General features: G+C 45.0%; 1 protein-coding gene across 6 annotated transcripts in view; it reads right to left on the bottom strand.

Annotated features, from left to right (window-relative positions):
* Window positions 1-21,573, bottom strand: part of KLC1 (kinesin light chain 1) — a 406,453-nt gene that overhangs the window by 203,418 nt on the left and 181,462 nt on the right. For all 6 annotated transcript variants that reach the window (XM_078660245.1, XM_078660243.1, XM_078660246.1 and 3 more), the window contains exon 6: window positions 7,582-7,669. In XM_078660245.1, the coding sequence (XP_078516371.1) occupies window positions 7,582-7,669 (88 nt within the window). The remainder of the gene's footprint in view (window positions 1-7,581; window positions 7,670-21,573) is intronic.

Here is a 21,573-nt window from a genome sequence, read left to right as displayed (position 1 = left end):
TACCTTCCTAGCAGCGCAATGGAATTTGCCGCTTTTACGGTCATTGCCGAGGTGGTGGAAAAACGCTTTCCGATATTGTCCAGTTTCCTGCCCTCCTTATCTGGTGGAGCTGTTAGCAGAGAGGAAGAATTCCTGGAATTTTTCTGCGCTGCCTGTGTAACCACAGAGTCCGGCTTGGGATGCCCTGTAAGGCAGGCTGGTGCTGATGTTGGGGCCTTGTATTTCTTGTCCAGCCGTGGAACCAGTGCTGAAACTGAGGCTGGAGTCTGCATCAACTGCAGGCCCTCTTTCCATATATAGTCAATTATGGGAATTGATCTGGTTGTTCTCCTAAGCGGCTCCTTAAAATCATAAAGGAAGCAGTCAGTTTCTTGAGACTCCATCGTCATGTGGAACCTTTTGGCCGCTCGCTCCATCAAATTGTGGAACCCTCCTATGTCCGCTGGAGGTGAACCTGAGGTAGCGGGCTCCGGGAATGCAGGAGAAGAAATTATGTAATCATCCCAGTCATAATGATTGGAAGGGTCATCTTGGATCTCCTCCTCTTCCTGTTGTCCTTCCTCATCGTCCGATGATGGAGGATCTTGTATCTGTTCCCTTTCCTGATGGAGTACCAATGGCGGTGGTCTGGGCCGTGGAGACGGAGCCGTCCCCGTTGCTGGAGGAGGCGTTCTAGCTGCTGGAGCCGAGGACTCCGGGAATCGCTGTTTGTAATCCTGTATCAAAAATCGCAAATCAGACACTATAGACGCTGGTAGACATACCATGGCCGTAATTTGTGTCTGAACCTGTGTCTGAATATCATGTTCCTGTGTAATCTCAACATCATCAACATCCTCATCCGTGCTTTGGCATTTGACCACTAGATGGGATGGACTAGTAGCCTGTGTGTTATCCTCCTCATCCGACTCCTCATCCTGTAGGAGACAAGTTGGTGGCAATCCTTGCACTCTACTTGGGGACGTTAACTCTGGCGTAATCACTTTTTTTGAGCTCTTTATCATGGAAGGGCTCGTCGACAGCAGGATCCTGGATGACCCATTGTCTACAGATTGTATTTCCTGTGCTTGCCTCATCGACGGTGGAACCGTCGTCGATTGCTTCCATTGAGGCGTCGACGATGTCTTAGTCGATGGTATGGCTGACGACTGTAGCTCTATCGGCGTTGCCTTCGTCGACGATGACTTTGACGACGATACCTTCGTCGACGATGCCACTGTCGACGGTGTCTTCTTTGTCACCGATTCCTTCGTCAACGGTACACTCGTCGACGACGATGACCTCGTCAACGGCACAGACGTCGACGGCGCTGGCCTACTCGTCGACACTGGTGTCGGCGCTGTAGCCGTCGACGATTTCTTTATGAGAATAATCGACGACAAAGGCTTACCCGCCGTCGATGAAGGTGCAGTCGTCGTCGATGAAGAAAACGTCGACGATGCTGTCGTCGTCAATACTGTCGTTGTCGACGTGGAAACGTAGACGGGAGACACAGCTTTCTTTTGCGCCGATGAGGGCGTCAACGAGGTAGTCATCGACGGCGCAGGCTTTTTGAAAGAGTGAGCCTCCTTGTCAGACGCTGAAGACTTGGTCTCTGAAGGCTTTTTGACAGCCTTCTTTGGAGGAGCGTCTGTAGGGCTAGGGGAAGCCACCCTTGGCCTTTTTAAAGACAATTTTGAAGAAACTGAAGAATACTCATCTTCCTCTGAAGATTCCAGATTGTCCCTGGTCTTGAGCCTGTTAAGCCAGAGTAAAAGGCGTCCTTCTCTGTCTTTTAGCGTTTTTGTAGAAAAGGTTCTACAAATTTTGCAGTCTTTTGCTGAATGGTCCGGATATAGACAATATAAACATGTCTTATGGTGGTCTTCCACATGTAACCTCTTTTTTCCACAAGAAGTACATGCCCTGAAGAGACCCTTCTTCTGAGGATCACCCATAGTCAAACTTGAAGTGAAGAAATCCAAATTTGTGAAGAAATAAGCTAGAAAAAAGGAAAGCTGAGGAGAACTCAGGTGGAGACTCCCTTAGCACAACGTGCGGTAGAAAATCTGAGAGACTGAGGCTCCTGACAGGAAGGTTCTAGAGGGAGGTGTTAGCTGATTGGCTCTCTTCTAGAGTTTGGTCCTTTTTACAAAAGGACATAGATAGGCTACTAAGGGGAGGCCCTTAGGCCTACTTCTCTCTATATAGGTCTATAGGACATTACTTTTTATGTACCGGAGACTCTCGTCTCGACGACGGGGAATGATTCAGGCATGTGAATCTATGAAAGACACCCATAATACTGGATAATAATTAGGGCTGTGCAGAACAAACCAGAAAAATCGCAAGAGACACCCATTTAAGAGACTAAATTCGAGCAAATCATGAGGATTGAAGCAATAAAAAGAGAGGATATCTCAAGAGAAGACTAAAAGGAAGTCCTGAGATAACTTCAATAAATCATGCCTTAGCGGACCCAGGTAAACCAGGAGAAAAAACAATTACCCCATGAGGATGAAGAAATACATTAAATTGTGGCCAGCTGCTACATATTATTTGCGACTGCTCAGAATTAAATCCTCTGTGCACATTAAATGTAATTTTTCAGAAAATTATATTCTCATGACAGGCTAACAGTGTAAAACATAGGTATTAATGTTAAGTGACACAATGCATTCATCAATTAGTTATCATATAGATATTTAAAACCATCCACCAAATCAGTGGCCTCAAAAGTCATGTTTAAGATACAAATTAAGTTGCACTTGTAATTTCATACATCAATTCCACCTCGGTGCTCACTAAAATATCGAGGCCAATAAATCTTTTCAAACTCCTCATATATTTGTCCCAAACGTACTCAGTTCTCATAAAAACATTCCTTTTATTCCATAGTTTTTTATAGTCAAGTATCCTCTTAAAATGTCAATGTGTTTCTGCCTCTCACAGGATTTAAAGCCACATCAGACCAATCCCAAGGTGCTGGACATTTTACTCGCATGCCACTGCAATTGTAGTGTAATCATTCTCCATCACAAATAATAATCAGTAATCTCTTACAAACTTATGTAAACATTCCCTGTCTTACATGTAGCTTATTAGTTCAAGGAACAAATTAGAGGTATTACAAGCATATTTGACCGTATCTGATCATATATGTAATTAGTCCTGTGTAATGCACCATTCTTAGTTCTAACATTTGTCATAGGTGGGAAATCTATGGCATATCTAAAAGTCCATACATTGTCCTACCGAAATCACCAATGGGAACATATGGAGAGAATATGCCCATCTTAGAACAACAGCAAATTGTCATGCTTGTCACCAAAAAGATTCAATCATATCAGTCCTTACACAGGGTAAGTGAGCTCCTACTGAGTGAGAAGGCTGAATCAGAATCCATTAGATTTCTTCATATAAAATCAATATAAGAAGCAAACTTTCTATTTTAGTGAGCAGCAGTCCAAAATAAGTATATTAGCATTTCAGCAGCACCACCTCATAAGGGAATATCTGAAATGATGTGGTTAAGGACACGTGGGCTTGTATTTTAAACACTGGACTTTTGAAACAACTGATATGGTGAATGTTTTAAAAATTAAAGTAACAATTAATTAATAAACATTGTAACTAAACATTATCTAGGTTTTGCAATATTATATACCTCACACAATGTATTTAATGAATAAACTTTTTTATGTGTACTGGGGGATTTAATCCCAAATAATAAGTAACAGCAGGACACAATTGGATGTGGTATTTATTGATTCATTTGAGAGAATATTTTACCTACCAATGAGAAACCTTTAGAGCGCCACATGGGTTTTTTAAATCATCATTGGTGTCTCCTTCACACAAGATATTGTGGACAGTCAGGGAAAGGAGAATTTCACTTAACTTTGCCGACAGCCACCTCCCCGGCTTGCCTAGTGGGACATTTAATGTTGTGATGTTGACCCACCTCAACACTTTTATCACTAGTATACATATGCCTCCCAGTGTGATGTAATGATGGAGTCTAAACATAAAGAAAGAAAAAAGTAAAAGGGAGTGAAACTAAGAAAATTCCCTGGATTGTACTCAATATTGTATATATTGACTGAATTCTGGCAATTGGATGAAAAAAGGTATGGAGACACACACACAGAGTTATAAAAAAAAGAAAGTCACCATAACCCTGAGTGTAGGTGAACTGAGTTAGGACGAAAGTCTAATTTATGAAAATGCACACTCGTCACAAATTTTCAATACAATGAAAATTGTAGCAAATGTAATAATTCAAAATGCAATGAATTGAACTATATCTGCAAATGAGAGGCATAATTACATAGATTATACATGATTTTGTAAGCAGAAGCATGAAAGCATCTCCCCATTTTATAATCGCTTTCCTGCAAATCTGTAAGATCACTGTAAAATACTCCAAATATTAGATTTGAACACACATGCAACCAGGATTGTGAATCAGCCTTTAATATTTTTGCACCATGGTCAATTCGATGAGTAACATTCATCATCAGTTCAATAAAGATTTAGCATAAGACAGCAGGATAGTATGGTCTCCTACCTGTCAGTTTAAGAACAAGCCAAGGCAAAACAGTGTCCTGTTGAGTTTAATAGTCAACATGAGTTTAAAAAGTCTTAGAACAAAGAAAAACACAAAAAAGGCAGACTTGAGTAGCAAGACCAATAGAAAATGAACATTGAAATTAAGGCCAGCTTTGAATATTTTCCATGCTTTGGCACTGGCACTTTTGGTGGGATTATATTATTACACTAAAAACATGTAAAAAGAAAAAACGTTAAACCGGAGAAATACACTTACAGTGAAAGGACGCCAGTGAAAGGTTGCCTGCCAGAAAACCGATTTAAAATTCATATGCTGAACTGAACCCATTAAAGTAAAAAAAATACTCATCATCCTGTAAGTATCAGTTTGTCAGGCGCAGTAATGTAGATTCACATGTTGTGCATACTTCAGCCATCTAGTGTTGGGCTTGGATGTATGCAACTTGTTTTTCTTCAAAGAAGTCTTCAAGTCACTTGGTTTAGTGACTCCACCCACTGATGGTAATGTGCATATATATCGGCTCCATTGTTAGATTGTATTTCCGAATGGCAAGTGAGGATGGAAATGGAGCATAGAGTTAAAGAAGATGACCATGCAAAGAATAAAGTAATGCCATCTGCAACACTCAAATGATTTCAGGGAATAAAGTGGGTGCATGTTAATCTACAGCACTACATACCATGAATAATGCTTACAGGGCAAGTAACATTTTCCAGTCATGGGATGTGTAGCTGTAGATAGACATACTGTGCATGGATTGTAAAGCAGTTCTACCCTAAGTGGTGGCTTGCTGGAGGATGTGGCAGAGGAATAGAAAATTATACCTGGCCAACGTTAGCTTGTTGGCCAGCTAATACATCCATACAGAAATGCTTGGTGAATGTGAATGGAGTTGACTAGGTAGCTGCCTTGTAGATGTCAGCTATAGGGATATTACTAAAGAAATCAATAGAGGCCCCTTTTTTTGCAGACCGAGTGGGGACTGGGAGCGATAGGCAAAGGTCTCTCAGCTTGGGCGCAACAGGTCTGGATACATTTGACCAATCAGCATGCTATACCTGATTTACAGAGAGCACAGCCTTTATTTGGTGTGGAACAAGCCACAAAGAGGTGTTGTGTCTTACAGAAGGGGTTTGTCCTGTCAATATAATAGATGAGGGCCCTTTTGACATCTAGTGTGTGAAGAGCCTTCCCTGCTATGGACTCTGGATGTGGGAAGAAAACTGGGAGTTTGACAGTTTGATTGAGGTGGAAGGAACAGGTTACCCTGGTGGGAAATTTGGGCTTTGTCCTAAGGGCTACTTTATTGGTGTGAACTTGGAAGGAAGTTTCTTCTAGGGTAAGAGCCTGAAGCTCACTCACATGCCCGAGGGAGGTGAGTGCCCCTAGGAAAGCTACCTTCCAGGAAAGGAACTGCAAAGGGCGTGAGATAAGTGGTTTAAAAGGAAGGTCCATTAGTCTGGTAAGAACTATGTTGAGGATCTATGTGGGGTCAGGCGGTACCTCGGATGGAATGACTCTAGTCCTTCCACAAAGGCTTTAATGACGGGAACCATGAAGTGGGAAATGTGTTGCCTATTTTGAAGGTAAGCAGTCACTGTGGCCAAAGGAAGTCTAATGGAAGCGTAAGCAAGGCCTGATTTTTGCAAGTAAAGCAGATAACAGACAGTGTCTTGTACGGCTACTTGGAGAGGGTTAATGTGTTTGGAAATACAGAAGTGCACAAAGCACTTCCATTTGGTTGCACAGTAGGCTCTCATTGCAGGCATGCCGGCCTCCTTAAGGATGGAAATATACTCTGAAGGTAGGTTGAGGTAGCCAAATTCTAACATCTCAGGAGCCAAATCACAAGATGTAGCTACTTGGCGTTTGCCTGTCTTCATGTGCCCTGGCTCTGTGTGAGAAAGTCTGGCCAGTTGGGCAGCTTCTTGTGAGGTACCAGGGAAATGTCGAAGAGAGTGGTGAACAAAGGATGTGTGGCCCAGGTGGGAGCCACCAGGATGAGAGGGATGTTTGTTGAAAGAGACAGGTAGCGCGCTGACACCAAAATGGCAGTAGACACAGCAATTGTTTTTACCAGCAGTGTAGATTAACTAACAGGTGTTGACCCAGAGCTCAGTCAAACACATCCGATTCCGGTGACAAAATTTTTTTTTACAATGGAGCTGATGAACATGTACATTACCAGCAATAAGTGGAGTCACTATACCTCGTAACACGAAGACTTCTTTGAAGAAAAACAAGTTGCACACACGTTCTAGATGCGGGGAGTATGCACAGCTTGTGTATCCACAGCTACACATGGGGCGAACATATGTATGTCTAGATTAGTATGGAAATAGATATTTAATTAAAGGGTGGAAAGTCCCTTTCAAAGGACAGCTTTGTATAAGGAATAACATAAGGGTTACGGTTTAAGGCAATCGTCAGGGATAGAGTAAGGATTCGGTTTAGCATCAGATAACAATTGACATATCTGTTAACGTTCAACTAAGAGTTTGGTTAAGGAATAGGGCGAAGGTTTGCTTTAGTGCTAAACTACATTTAGTAGAGGTTGGTGAAATATTTTCAGTTAATCAATTTGTTGTATCTATTTCTTTTTACAAGTTCAAAGCATGTATATTTCTCTGTAGAGGTGTTCACTTAAAGAAACATCTCTGTTATCACTTTCCTTTGTAGTGGTCACTCTGGAAAGGTGCTATTTGTAATGGAAGATCAATTCCGAATCTTACCTCTATTATAATATTGGCACCAGCAGCCTTGTATCAGATCCCATTACTGATGAACTGGTCTGATATATTCAGTGGCAAAGTTAACAAAACATCAGAATGGCATTGTCCAAGTTAATATAATTAGGGGCAATAACCAACGACTACCGCTTAGTTGGCAAAGAAATATAGCATAATGGATGCTATTTCAGCATAAACAAACTGCAGAAGTCCGTACAATATTTTGCCTTCAAACCCCTCTAAATGCTTAAATTATAGCTGAAGTCGGCTTTTTGGAAATAACAAAAAAGGTATACAAACCGCAGGGTGATCTTTTCCCAAAGTCTTCTCGCGGATTGCTAAAGCATCATTCAGGAGATTTGCTGCATCTTTGTATTTGTTCTGGTCCCTAGATTAGATTAGAATAAAGCCACAGTTAGCAATGTCTACACCACAGAGACAACATCAAACATGCTTGTTCCTCTTTTTTCATTATAGTCCAAGCAAGCTTCTACTGCTATACTCTCTCACTACACAACTACTGTGTTACCAATCGAATATTTTATCACATTTCTTAAAGTATTTTTGCATTTAATGGATGGTGTTTCTTGGAAAGTCCTATACTAAATTGTGAATGAAAATAGGAAACCAATAACTGAAATGAACCTGCAACGGAGTAACCAATTAGAAACAATTTATACAAGGATATAAACCAAACTATTGGGAAATGCTGTGTCCCAGTAAGTGGTCTGGACGAAAATAGTCGCTTGAATACAGTATCCTTTTGCAACAACATTTGGATGGGAGAATGTTCATGTCAATTACTGTTATTCCTAGCGTTCTACCAGACGGTGTGCGGAGGGTTACTCTATTATTTCAATAGATTGAAAAGTGCTACAGTCTCTTAAGGGGGTTCAAGTATTTTATTCATTGTTACAATAGGGGGCACCCTAAATTAAAGGAATAAAAAACGAAAAATTCTGGGGAAAGGGCCAAGTCCTACACAAATACATTAAAAATAAGGGTTAAGACTCCTAGGTCAAGGCTGCCAAGCATGCATGCAAAGTGGGAATTCTGTAGGAGTCAAAATTTGCAGAAAACCTGGATGATCAAATCCAAAACCTATGAAACAAACGCAAGGTTTAAAACTCAATTCTGTCCTTTGATTCTGAAGATTTCGGGTTGCAATTGGAAAAAAGGATTACTTTGGTAAGCAGCAAACATCAGAATTGTGGGTCTTCTGGTATTCAGAATCCAAAGCAGATGTAAAGTGATGGAAGGAAGTATCTCTCCATGCAAGGAAATCCTTATTCCGGGGTACTTCAAATGGTCTCAGAAAGTAATTTTGGATTCCTGCGAGGGCAGCTAAGGGAAGTCATTAAATGGGTGATATGGTGTTAGTATCACTCTTGGAACCAGCAGAGGGAGACGTGTCCCGAAGCACAGAGGCTCCGAAGAAAAGGCTGGATTGAGATAGATTTACTCTCTTTATCACCCCCTGATACATTAAGCAGACAGTGAGAGTTTGAGGTCTGATGCAGCACTCTTCTGGCTATAACATTCCAAGTTAGATCATACAAAGCTGAGCATGGGGTATTAGGAAAACTGCACCTGTGCAGATATTGACACAGACAAATATGTGTGTGAATGAAGTTCACTAAAACCACCCAGCAAAGTAAGACATATGTGCAAGAAGAGCCTGCAATGTATAATGAGTTGAAAAGCAAAGCTCACATATTTTTGCACCAATTGAAGGTTGTAATAAACTACGTTCCCAATGTTAGGACAGTTGCCATTTATTTTTAAGAACATTATTGTATTAATATTTTATGTGTAAAATTCAAAAGAAGTTGTGCAGATTATGCATTTTATAAATTCCCAAATGTCGTGGCTTTCATTAGTGCTACCACTTCTATGGCAACAGCAGTAGAGAAGAAGGTTTTCAACTTGCCCCAAACACAGCCATGCACTTTGCCCAACGCGGTTCCATTACAGGTTGGTAACCACATATTCACACTCATGCTGGTGGCCCAATAGGTTTTACTGAGTTAACTGCAGATGGTGTGGTAATAAGCAGAACAAAGGGGGTTGGACTTCCCCCACTATGTTTGGGAAGTCCAGATTAGATTTTTGCATTTGTTACTTTGTTCGCCTTGGAGTGAGCGAAGGGCTATTGTAATCAGAATTCCAGTCCATAGGGTGGCACTCGGAATGGTATTCCTCGAATAAGTTTTCCTGCTCTGGTCAGCTGAACTACTCTTTAATAATTCTCATAACTATACTTTTTCAGATGCTAATCTCAAGTAGAAATTTAAAGCTAGGCTCTTGAATTCCTAGGTTTCCACATTTCACTCTGTAAATCGCCTTTCAATCTGCAGAGTCTGGATAATTATTTTGGAAAAAGAGGTCCTGAGAATGAGGAGACTTTCACACCTTTGCACAAAAGAATGCACAGAATATTTGAACAACCACAACAATCTTTTGTCCCACTACTTTCAAGAGCTTCTGCAGTTTAACTAGCATGTCCTAGACAGAAGAAAAAGTTACTTACTTCAGTAACACCTTTCCTGGTAGAGACTATCTAAACGCAGACTCCTCACATTGTGAATTTCCCAAACCACTAGACTGGATCAGGAAAAGTTTGTATCAACTCCCTCATGCGTCAACAGTATGACATTGTGCATCCCTGCGTCAGGTAAGTCCCACCCTGGACAGGATTTCCAGGCCACTATATGTGTACCACCGCTGCGCACTGACGTCTGTTTCTTTCTCACATCCGTCTACGCTGACAGATGCGGAGACATTAAAATCAATTTACTGCAGTGTGCAGACTTTAGGTTGTAATCTTATTAACGGACTTATGACTTATAGGTCCATTCTAGAGAATGGGGAGGAGGGTGGGAATCTGTGGTTAGATAGAGTGTATCAGAAAAGGCATTACAAAGGTAGTTAACTTATTCTTCTGGCCCAGGAGCCCACAAGAAGATCTGTCAAGACCTTGGTAAAGGGGAGACAAGCATCCTGGATGTTATCAAATATGTTACCATCATCCTCATACTAGATGTCTTCATCATATTCTATATCCCCAGCAGTGTCATACAGAGAGCATATGTGTTTGGTTTGGCATAATATTGGGTTCTGGCATGCGCTGCATGGGTCTCTGATTCGGATAGAACAATTGGCACAGTATCCGGAGTCGTGACACCAGTATCAGCGTCAATACCGGAGCCAGTGGCACCAGTTGTGATGCTGAAGGCAGTATATGACATTGTGTCAAGTGCGGAATCGCAGGTTGCACTAGAGCCGGGACTGGCAGCAATAACCCCCGGGCAAGGGGGTTGACTTCTGTGTGAGGTTGTGGGGCACAGTCACCGTTGAGGATGGATCTACCAAATGTAACAAGACTGAAGGACCCCTCAGATCCACGGGGCCCACAAGAGTTCTAGAGGGACCGGATGCAGCAAGAAAATTGTCCTCCTTATCTACAAACTCTGCAGCCCCACGTTCCACCACTCTGATCGGTGGTGGATAGGATGATACAGGGACAATGCTTGGACTTTTTATGTTTTTGTTTGACTTCTTGGCCTTAGCTGAGCCTTGAGACCTCAATGACAAATGTTCAAGGCCGTGGCCTCAGGAGCATATCGGAGCCCTTGATTTCGACCAACACCAAAGTGACTTTGACCATGAGCACTTTTTGGAACAATGGAGTTGAGTGTCCTCACAGGCATGGATGGCATTTTTATTCATGTATAGTGCAGCACAGATGAAAAGAAGTTACTTACCTGTAACTTTGGTTCCCCAGTATTGGTAACTTTCATAGATTCCCATGCTTTGTATCATTCCCCGTCGTCAGCCTGGGAGCCTCGGTAAATAGAAAATAACATAGCAGTATGAACAAAAAAAAAAGTAAGGCCTAGGCTTATCTCCCTCTTTTTGTAAAAGAGACCAAAACTTTGCAACAACCAATCAGATTAGCCTCACCCCATAGAACCCTCAGGAGAGAGCCTCAGATTTTCGCAGCCGTTGTGAAACAGTAACCACTTTTGCTGAAGGCTGAGCTTTCCCCGTGGAGGAGGATGGGCGCATGGGAATCTATGAAAGTCACCAATACTGGGGAACCAAAGTTACAGGCAAGTAATTTGTTTTCTTGCCCTAGTATTGGAACTTTCATAGATTCCCATGCTTTGTATCAGAGTAGCTAGCAGTAAATCACCAATGCACATTTTGTTACAATCGTATCCCAACATTTCAGCATAAACATTCTCCTATAAGCATATATACTTAGTAACAATACATGCAGAAAACGTATGCGATACAAAATGTGCAATCATAGGAAGGAGGCATAGAAGGGAAAGCTCACCTCTCATTGGAAAAGATTCCTCAGTACTGCTTGTCCAACTGCCGCTTCGCTCCTCATGAAAGAGTCCCGGCAGTAATGTTTTGTGAAGGTATGGGCACTGCTCCATGTGGCTGCCCTACAAATGTCTTTTATAGGGACTCCAGCGAAGAGAGCTGCTGAAGATGAAACTGATCGTGTGGAGTGAGCTCGTACCGGTCTCTCTCCAGTGGTTTTCCTGCCGTCTTGTGGCAGTAATTAATTGCGCTTGTAATCCAGCGTGAAATCCCTTGCTTTGAGAGAAGAAGTCATTTACGAGGTGCACTAAAAGCCACAAAAAGTTGAGAAGATTTTCTAAAATCCTTCGTCCTTTCAAGATAAAATTTGAGACATCTCTGGACATCCAAGGAATGAATAGAGATCGTTCAGAAATTTCGGATTGGTCCTTAAAAACATAGAATCCTTCTTGAACTGTAGAAAAGGTTCCAGAATGGAGAAAGCTTGCAATTCTCCCACTCTCTTAGCTGAGGTAAGAGCCAGAAGGAGAGCTGATTTCCAAGACAAGAATTTGAAGTCCACTCTGTGAATTGGCTCGAACGGAGGTCTCATCAGATGAGTCAGAACTACATTAAGATTCCAGGTCGTACTGGTGGAAAAATCCTGAAAAGACCTTTCAGAAATTGTTTGATAACTCTAGCTGGCCAAAGAGATGGACCCGAAGTTGACCTTCTGTACCTTGAAATAGCCGCCAGATGAACTTTGATGGAAGAATGAGAAAGGCCCAATTTAGCCAGTGATAAAATGTAAGGCAGTATCTGATGAGGAGCTGAAGAGAATGGATGGATGTGCTCCCGATGACACCACAGGCAGAAACGTTTCCATCTGGCACGGTAAGTCTTATTCGTACTTGGTGCGTGAGTTTGAGATAAAATCTCTCTACATTCCTGAAGAATATCTAGAGAGTGGAATTCTCTGTGCTCAGGAGCCAGGCTTTCAAATGGAGAGAGCTCGGGTCTGGATGAACCACCTGTCCCTGGGACATTGTCAATAGAGATGGGATGGGACACAGGTGATATGGGTGATCCTGGGAAAGTAGGAGGATTTCCGTGAACCAGAATTGGCGAGGCCCCGCTTGTGCTATTAAGATCATCCTGCAAGGTTCCATCTTTATTTTCCTGAGAAGCCGTGAAATTAGGGGAATTGGAGGAAAAGCTTAAACAAATGCGCCTAACCAGGACATCGAAAGAGCATTCCCCAGCGACCCTCGATGGCGATCCCTGCTTGCACAGAGTTGGCATTTCCTGTTTTCTGGAGTCGCGAACAGGTCTATTGTTGGAGTTCCCCAATGCCGCAAAACTTCCTCCAGAGTGTCTTGATCTAATTCCCACTCGTGACAGGAAGATTTTAGACGACTCAGGGTGTCTGCTGTTGTGTTGAGAGTGCCTGGTAGGTGCTCTGCTGAAAGCACTACATTGTGGAGAATCGCCCATTCCCATAACATCTGGGCCTCTTTTGAGAGCAGAAGGGATCTTGTACCAACCTGCTTGTTTATGTAATGCATGGCCGTTGTGTTGTCCGTCCTGACCAGCACAGTTGTATTTTGAACCCTCAGTTTGAAAGCCTGCAAGGCTAGGCGAATCGCTCTGAGTTCCAAGAGATTGATATGAAGACAACGCTCTTCTGCCTTCCAGTGATTGCTTACTTGGAGATCTTATAAGACTGCGCCCCAACCTTCCATTGATGCGTCTGTGGTTAGAACCAGAGGGGATGGAATCATTCTGAAAGAGACCTTTCGAGATATTCTTCTTGACAGCCCACCAACCTGTTGCTTTCCGAATGAGAGGAGTGATCTTTATCTTGTCCTCGAAAGAGCCTTCCACCTGGCGCCATTGCATGTCTAGTTGTTCTTGCAAGGGGTGCATTCATAGTCTGCAATGCAGAACTAATGGTATGCAAGATGATATCAATCCTAGAAAAGACTTGCAAAGACGAACTGATAGGGATCTTCTTCCTTGTAACCGGATTGCTGATGAGATTAGCCTTTTCTGCCTCTCTCCCGAAGGAAAAGCTTTGCAAGTTTTTGTATCCAGAATGGAGCCCAGGAACTTGACCCTCCTGGATGGAACACCGACTGACTTGTCCTTGTTGAGACGCAGACCCAGGCATCTGAAAAGTTGGATACAATTCGACTGCCTTTGATGTTGTCTGAGAAGACGGAGCCTTTATCAACCAATCGTCTAGGTAAGGGAAAACTTCCAGCGATTGTTTCCTTAAGAATGCCGCTACCGGGGCCAATACCTCTGTGAAAATCCACGGAGCGATCTGAGCCCGAAGGGCAGGACCATGAATTGAAAGTGGCTCTTGGCTACTGTGAAGCGTAAGTATTTCCTGTGAGTTGGGTGGATCGGAACGTGGAAATATGCGTCCTGGAGATCCAGAGTCGCCAATTAATCCCCTAGGTTTAGAAGACGTAATACGTCTTGAAGAGAGATCATTCGAAAGGAGAGTTCTATGAGATAGGTGTTTAGCTCCCTCAGATCTTAATTGGGCGCCACTTTTCTTCTGTCTTCTGAATGGGGAAGGAATCTGGAATAAAATCCTCTTCCTCTTTGCGAGAGTGGCACTAGTTCTATTGCTCCCTTGGTGAGTAAATGAGAGACTTCGAGACGGAGAAGATGCAGATGTTTTGATTCTGTGGCGTGAGAGTCTCTTGGAGGTGGCAGGTTTTGGAATTCTAATGTATGGCCAAATTGAACGATCTGTAGGACCCACTGATCTGTTGTTCTGATCTTCCAACAATCGAGAACATTGGTAATCCTTCCCCCTATCTTTGGAACAAGAGGTGAAGGACCAGTAGGCAGAGCAAGGAAGCCGCTATTGGCGTTTAGAGGTATCTCTACCCCGACGCCCCTGTCTACCTCTAGAAGATTGGCGAGAGAAAGACACCGATTGATTTTGCCGCTGAGAGTACTGAGGCTTGAATGATTGAGAGGATTGCGAATAGGAGGAGTATCGTTGTTTATAGCCTCCCCTATAAGTAGAGAATACTTTGTCTCTTGCACCCCGGAAAGGCACCTTTCGGTATTGAGCGTGCCCAAGGATTTTGCCGTTTCGGTGTCCTTTTTAATGTCCTGCAAAGCGTCATCTACATGCTTGCCAAACAGCATGTTTCCATCAAAAGGCAGATCCAGAATTTTATTCTGTACCTCTGGGCGAAACCAGGTACATCTGAGCCAACCTTGACGCTGATCCCTCTAAGGCACGAAAAGCCGCTGTAGCAATGTCCATTGCACAATCTATAATTTCCGATGAAGATCTTTCCCCTTTCTCTAGAATCTTTCTCGCTTCCGTCTTGGCACTCTCTGGAAGCTGTTCAATGAAAGGAGAGAGATCGCACCACATTTGGCAATCATATCGTCCCATAATTGCGAGTGCGTTTGTGGCCCTAACCAGGAGGCTAGACATAAAAGACAACCTCTTCCCTACATTATCCAAGCGCCTGCCTTCTCTGTCCGGCGGTGCCGTCAGGTGTGCCGTCCGGTTCCTTGATTTTCTTTGGGCCGCCTGGGAAATAACCGAGTCCGGTTTAGGTTGGCCAATAAGACATGCCGGACTGTCATCAGGGGCCTTATATTTCTTCTCCAGCCGCGGTAGAACCGGAGTTACGGTAGCTGGACACTGCATCACTTTCTTTCCCTCATTCCAAACATGTTCTACTATTGGTATGGAAGGGATCGATGTCTTGTAGGGCTCTTTGAAATCGTAGAGGAAACAGTCTGACTGTAAGACAGGAACAGGATGGCCAAATCGTTTAGAAGCCCTTTCCATAAGGTTATGGAAGCCCCTTAAGTCCACTGGAGGCGAATCCACAGGGTCCGGAGATGGTGATGCCGGATCTGGGATAACCTAATCATCCCCTTCTGTGTCAGGATTTTGAACATGTTCTCTACCTTGGTCCTCATCTGAAGAGTCATCATCGACATCAGGCACTGTAATCACATCATGTCCTTGTGTCACAGACTGTTCACTTTGCCTCTGAGGGGTTGATGCCACAGGAATAGATGAAGCTTGCTGAGGTGGAGGAGGCTGAATGGTTTCAAAGGTCTGAGATGGGAACCTCTTCTTATAATCTAATAACATTAACTGCAGGTCGTTTATTAATGAAGACGGCATGGCCACCATACCTTGGCCAGATGTTTGCTGATGTGAGACCTGAGGAGAGAGTTGAGATTATGGATGATGTAGATCCAGGAAATAATCATCTGAATCGAGTCCTGATACTTCACTTGAAGTTGTGAAGGACTATATGCATCCCCATATGGACTTTCCTCATCATCAGAATATTCCTCCTCCAGCAGAAGAGGTGGAGGCAATGCGGTTACCCTACAGGGTGATGTCATTTCCAGTGTGGTCTGTCTTTTCCTCATGGAAATTTTTACTTTTTGGATCGTCGACGAGGGAATCGTTGTCGCTGGAATGGTCGTCGACGGCAGAGTAATCGTCAACGGAGGACTGATCGTCGACGGTACCGTCGACGAGGTCGTTGTCAGGATCATCGTCGCAGTAGCCATCGTCGTCCTCGTCGCTGTCGACACTTATCGTCGGCGACATCACCGTTGACGTCGAGGTTGTCAGTCTCGCTGACGTAGGATGTAACGTTGATGCAGTCATCGTCGACGATGTCGTCGGCGAAGCTCTCGACAACGGGCCCGTCGGCGGAGCAGAAATCGAAACCACTTGAGCCTTTGACGTCATCGTCAACGTACCTGAGGAGATGGTCGTCGACGGACAAATTTTCTTTTCTCCTTTCGCTTCCTGAGGCGTCTTCTCCTTTTCTGATGGCGAAGAGGCAATTGAAAGGCCTTGACTTGCCTTTTTTCCATTTGACACCTCATGAAGATGTCCCTCTTTCTCCTTTGGGTGGTGAGGAGATTTTTTGGGACTAAGCCTTTTAGACCTTTCTGAGGTCTTTTGAGAGGCTTTAGCAGGAGGTTCGGCTGAAGTAGAACGGGAAGACCTACCCCTTTTTGTAGACCTCCTCGAAGATGTTGCTGAGGAGGAATCCTCACTATCACTGGACAGAACCTCTTTCTGAGACTTCATTTTCTGTAGCCAAGTCAGAAGTCTTCCTTCCAGGTCTCTCAGAGTCTTAGTTGAGAAGGTCCTGCCGATCCTGCACTCAGTGGCTTTGTGGTCTGGGTATAAGCAATAAATACAATCTTTATGCTTACCCTCCACATAAAGTCTTTTCTTTGAGCAAGTAGCACAGGCTTTGAATAAAGCTTTCTTTTCAGACATCCTGAAGAGAAAAAAGGGTGTAGAAATCCAATTGAAGAGAAAACTGAGCAGAGCTCAGTGGAGACTCCCTTAGCACAACGTGCGGTAGAAAATCTGAGGCTCTCTCCTGAGGGTTCTATGGGGTGAGGCTAATCTGACTGGTTGTTGCAAAGTTTTGGTCTCTTTTACGAAAAGAGGGAGATAGGCTACAAAAGGAGATGAGGCCTAGGCCTTACTTTCTCTTTTGTTCATACTGCTATGGTATTTTCTATTTACCGACGCTCCCAGGCTGACGACGGGGAATGATACAAAGCATGGGAATCTATGAAAGTTCCAATACTGGGGCAAATAATGCTGAGTCATGTTTGGTGCTGAAGCAGCAAAGGCAGACATTGTGTGTGTTAGTTATCGACATCGGCTAGTTATAGTCATGACACAACATACGTTTTGGGAGGTTGCACTGTCTGCATACCTAAGAAAATTTATAGGGACAATCTCTGTCATTATGGGGCAGGATTCAAGAAGTTCCAGATCTGTGTCGGCCGGTGCGGAGAGAAAGGAACAGATGCCAGTGTGCAGAGGTGGAGCGCAGTTGCTCCAACGTCATGTCTGTGGTGGGACAGACGAACAAGTTACTTACCTTCGATAACGCTTTTTCTGGTAGATACAGTATCTGCCTGTGGATTCCTCACCTTGTGAATATCCCCCTGCGTCAGCAGCTTCCGGAAATTCTTTTTGTAGCTTCGCGCCGACGTGGACCGACGTCACAGAGGCACGGCATCGCGCGCGACTCCGCTGACGTCACCGACCCCCATATCAGGCCCACGCCGGCGTGATGACATCAGTTCCGCCCCTTTTTTCCGTGCCTTCGAGGCACTCGGACGGACCAATGGCAGTACAACAATACAAAGTATACACAGTACACAATGTCCAGATTACACACATAGTGCGAAAACAATAAGGGAAAGCAAAATGTAATAAACATTTCCTTTGACAAATATATATAAATATATACAATAAACATGGTATACAAGAGTGGACAACGGGGAGGCGGGCGGGTCAGTGAGGAATCCACAGGCAGATACTGTATCTACCAGAAAAAGCGTTACCGAAGGTAAGTAACTTGTTCTTCTGATAGATACATCTGCCTTGTGGATTCCTCACCTTGTGAATAGAGTCCCACAGCAGTCCCCACTCCCGGAGGAGGGTGTCCACTCTTCTATACCAAGAAATCCTGGAGGACAGAGCGCGCAAAGTGGCCGTCCCTACTCACCTCGGTATCCAAGCAGTAATGCTTCGCGAAAGTGTGGAGGGAGGCCCAAGTTGCGGCTCTGCAAATGTCCTCTAAAGGCCCACCTCTAGAAAGAGCAGATGTTGCAGACTTAGCTCTAGTAGAATGAACCCTTATACCCTCTGGAGGTTCCTTACCCGCCAGGGAGAAGCAGATCTTGATGCACAAAATTATCCATCTTGAAAGCGTGCGCTTGTGCACAGATCTTCCTTTCCTGCAGCCAGCAAATCCAACGAACAGCTGGTCATCCAACCTGAACTCTCTTGTCCTGTCCAGGTAGAAGCTCTCCGCCCTCTTAGGGTCCAAGCGATGAAGCCTCTCCTCCTCCTTGGAAGGGTGAGGGGGAGGATAGAAGGTAGGAAGGGTAACGGATTGCCCCAGGTGGAAAGGAGTTACCAGCTTCGGCAGAAAAGCAGCCCTGGTCCTAAGAACAATTCGATCAGCATGAATGGATAAAAACGGGGGCTTTGAACTAAGAGCTTGAAGCTCACTTACCCTCCTTGCCGAGGTAATTGCTACAAGGAAGACCGTCTTGAAAGACAAAAGCCTCAAGGGACATGATTGTAAAGGCTCAAAAGGTGAGCCCATCAAAAATGTAAGAACAAGGTTCAAGTCCCATTGAGGTACAATAAAAGGAGTGGGAGGAAATTTATTGGTAAGGCCCTTGATGAACCGTAAAACAATAGGTGACTTAACCAAAGAGGGCTGGTCAGGTAAACAAAGGAAAGCAGATAAGTCCGACAAATAACCCTTAATGGCTGCCACAGCAAAACCCTGCTGGGCCAAGGAAAGAGCAAATTGAGGAATATTGGACAAACGAGCCTTTAAAGGGTCAATGGACTTCTCCCCACACCAAGCGACGAACTTTGACCATCTATAGGAATAAATGGACTTAGTGGAGTCACGCCTGGCTGACAAAATGACATCCACCACATCGTGTGGGAGAGAAAAGGAACTCAGGTTGCCCCGTTCAATCTCCAGTCATGAAGGTGTAAGGTTTGGAGGTGGGGGTGTAGAACCTGCCCCTCCATCTGGGAGAGGAGATCTGCCCTGTGAGGGAGACGGAGCGGCGGGTGAGAGGAGAGGTGGAGAAGGTCTGAGTACCACACCCTTCTTGGCCAATCCAGGGCGATCAATATAACTTGGGCCCGGTCTTGGCGAATTTTCCTCAGAACCCGAGGAATCAAGGGTATGGGAAGAAACGCGTAAAGGAGTTGAGAGTCCCAACTCAACTGAAACGCGTCCCCCAAGGCTCCATGCATCGGAAAATGGAGGCTGCAGAATGACGGGCAGTGAGCATTCTCGCGAGTGGCGAACAGGTCCACCCGAGGAGTTCCCCACGTCCGAAAGACGTGACGAACTACCTCTGGATGAAGCCTCCACTCGTGGTCGGCAGAGAACTGCCGACTGAGACTGTCTGCACGAACGTTCAGAACTCCGGCCAGATGATTTGCCATCAGACAAATCTGATGGTCCTGAACCTAGGACCAGAGACGCAGAGCCTCTCTGCAGAGACACTGCGACCCCACTCCTCCCTTCTTGTTGACATACCACATCGCGGTCGGGTTGTCCGTCAGGACCTGAACTGACTGCCCGCGAAGGGAAGGGAGGAAGGCCTTGAGCGCCAAACGTATCGCCCGTAATTCCAGCAGGTTGATGTGAAGCAACCTTTCCTCTGGAGACCAAAGACCCTTGACCTCCAGGTCCCCCAGATGAGCACCCCACCCTAGAGTGGATGCATCCGTTATTACCGTGGCCACCGATGGAGGAAGTTGAAAAGGCTTTCCTTGCGACAGATTGCCTTCCACGCTCCACCAAGACAGATCCGCTGCAGTTTCTCTGGAGATCCTCACTGACTCCCTGAGATCTTCGTTGTGCGGATACCACTGCCTGCAGAGGCACCACTGGAGTGCCCTCATGTGCCAGCGTGCATGGTTGACCAACAGAATGCAAGAAGCCATCAGACCGAGCAGACGAAAGACCTTCAGGACTGGAACAACTGCTCCATTGTAGAATAAAGGTATCATTTCCTGTATGTCGCAAATCCTTTGAGGAGGAGGGAATGCACGACATACAGTAGTGTCCAGTACCGCACCTATGAACAGGTTGCGCTGGGAGGGCACCAGGTGAGACTTGGGTACATTTATCGAAAAACCCAACCTGTGCAACAACTGAGTTGTCTCTTGCAGATGAAGGAGCACCTTCTCTGGCGACTCCGCTTTGATCAGCCAGTCGTCCAGATACGGGAATACAGGAATCCCCGACCTCCTGAGATGTGCTGCCACCACTGCCATCACCTTGGTGAAGACTCGAGGCGCAGTAGTAAGACCAAACGGAAGGACCGCAAACTGGTAGTGTTGCGACCCAACCGTAAACCGGAGATACTTTCTGTGCGACTTCAAGATGGGAATATGAAAATACGCATCCTGCAAGTCGATCGACACCATCCAGTCCTCTTCCAGCAGCACTTGAATAACCTGTGCAAGAGTGAGCATCTTGAACTTTTCCTGTTTCAGGTAAAGGTTCAAGATCCTGAGATCCAGGATTGGCCGAAGCCTGCCATCCTTCTTGGGGATCAGAAAATACCGGGAGTAGCATCCCTGACCCCTCTCCTGCTCCGGAACCACCTCTATCGCACCTTTTCTGAATAGTTCCAGGACGTCTTCCTGCAGGAGAAGCAGGTGGTCCTCCGAACAAAAACCCTGGCAAGGAGGGTAATTTGGGGTAAACTCCCGAAAAGGAAGAGCATACCCATTCCCCACGAGATTGAGAACCCAAAGATCCGATGTTATCAATTCCCAATCTCGTAGGGAATGGGTAAGCCGACCCCCCACCGGACCCACATGATCCGGAATGGCTGCTTTGCTGCGTTGGCAGGAGGCTGGGAAGGGGAAGAAGAGGAAGAGGAGGAGGAGGAGGAGGAGATTTGACGGCCTCGAGAACAGCCTCTTTGCTTGCCCCTATAAGACCCTGTACAGCGTGTTTTGCTGCTGCCGTGGCTGCTGCTGCATTGTCTTGTAGGAACGAAAAGAAGATCTGCTAAATCCTCCAGTACGCCTTCCAAAAGTGCCCCTGATCTGAAGGCCCAATGACTTGGCTGTCGCCCTGCTGTCTTTAAAGTGTTCTAAAGCAGCGTCTGCCTTCTTGCCAAATAAACCAGACCCGTCGAACGGGAGATCCAACAACGTAGATTGGACATCTGATGAAAATTCACTAGACTTCAGCCACGCTGCTCTCCTTGATGCTACAGAAGAGCCCATGACCCTTGCCACAGAGTCCGCCGTGTCCAATCCACTCTGAATCACCTGCCTTGCTGCAGCCTGAGTGTCAGAGATAACCTCCTGGAAGTCTTTTCTATCCTCCTCCGGCAACTTGGGCACCAACTGTTTTACAGTGTCCATAAGGG

This window comes from Lissotriton helveticus, chromosome 9, assembly GCF_964261635.1.
Source record: "Lissotriton helveticus chromosome 9, aLisHel1.1, whole genome shotgun sequence".
NCBI lineage: Eukaryota > Metazoa > Chordata > Amphibia > Caudata > Salamandridae > Lissotriton > Lissotriton helveticus.
The sequence above is the reverse complement of the archived record's forward strand: the minus strand, read 5'-3'. Positions and strand labels throughout refer to the sequence as shown.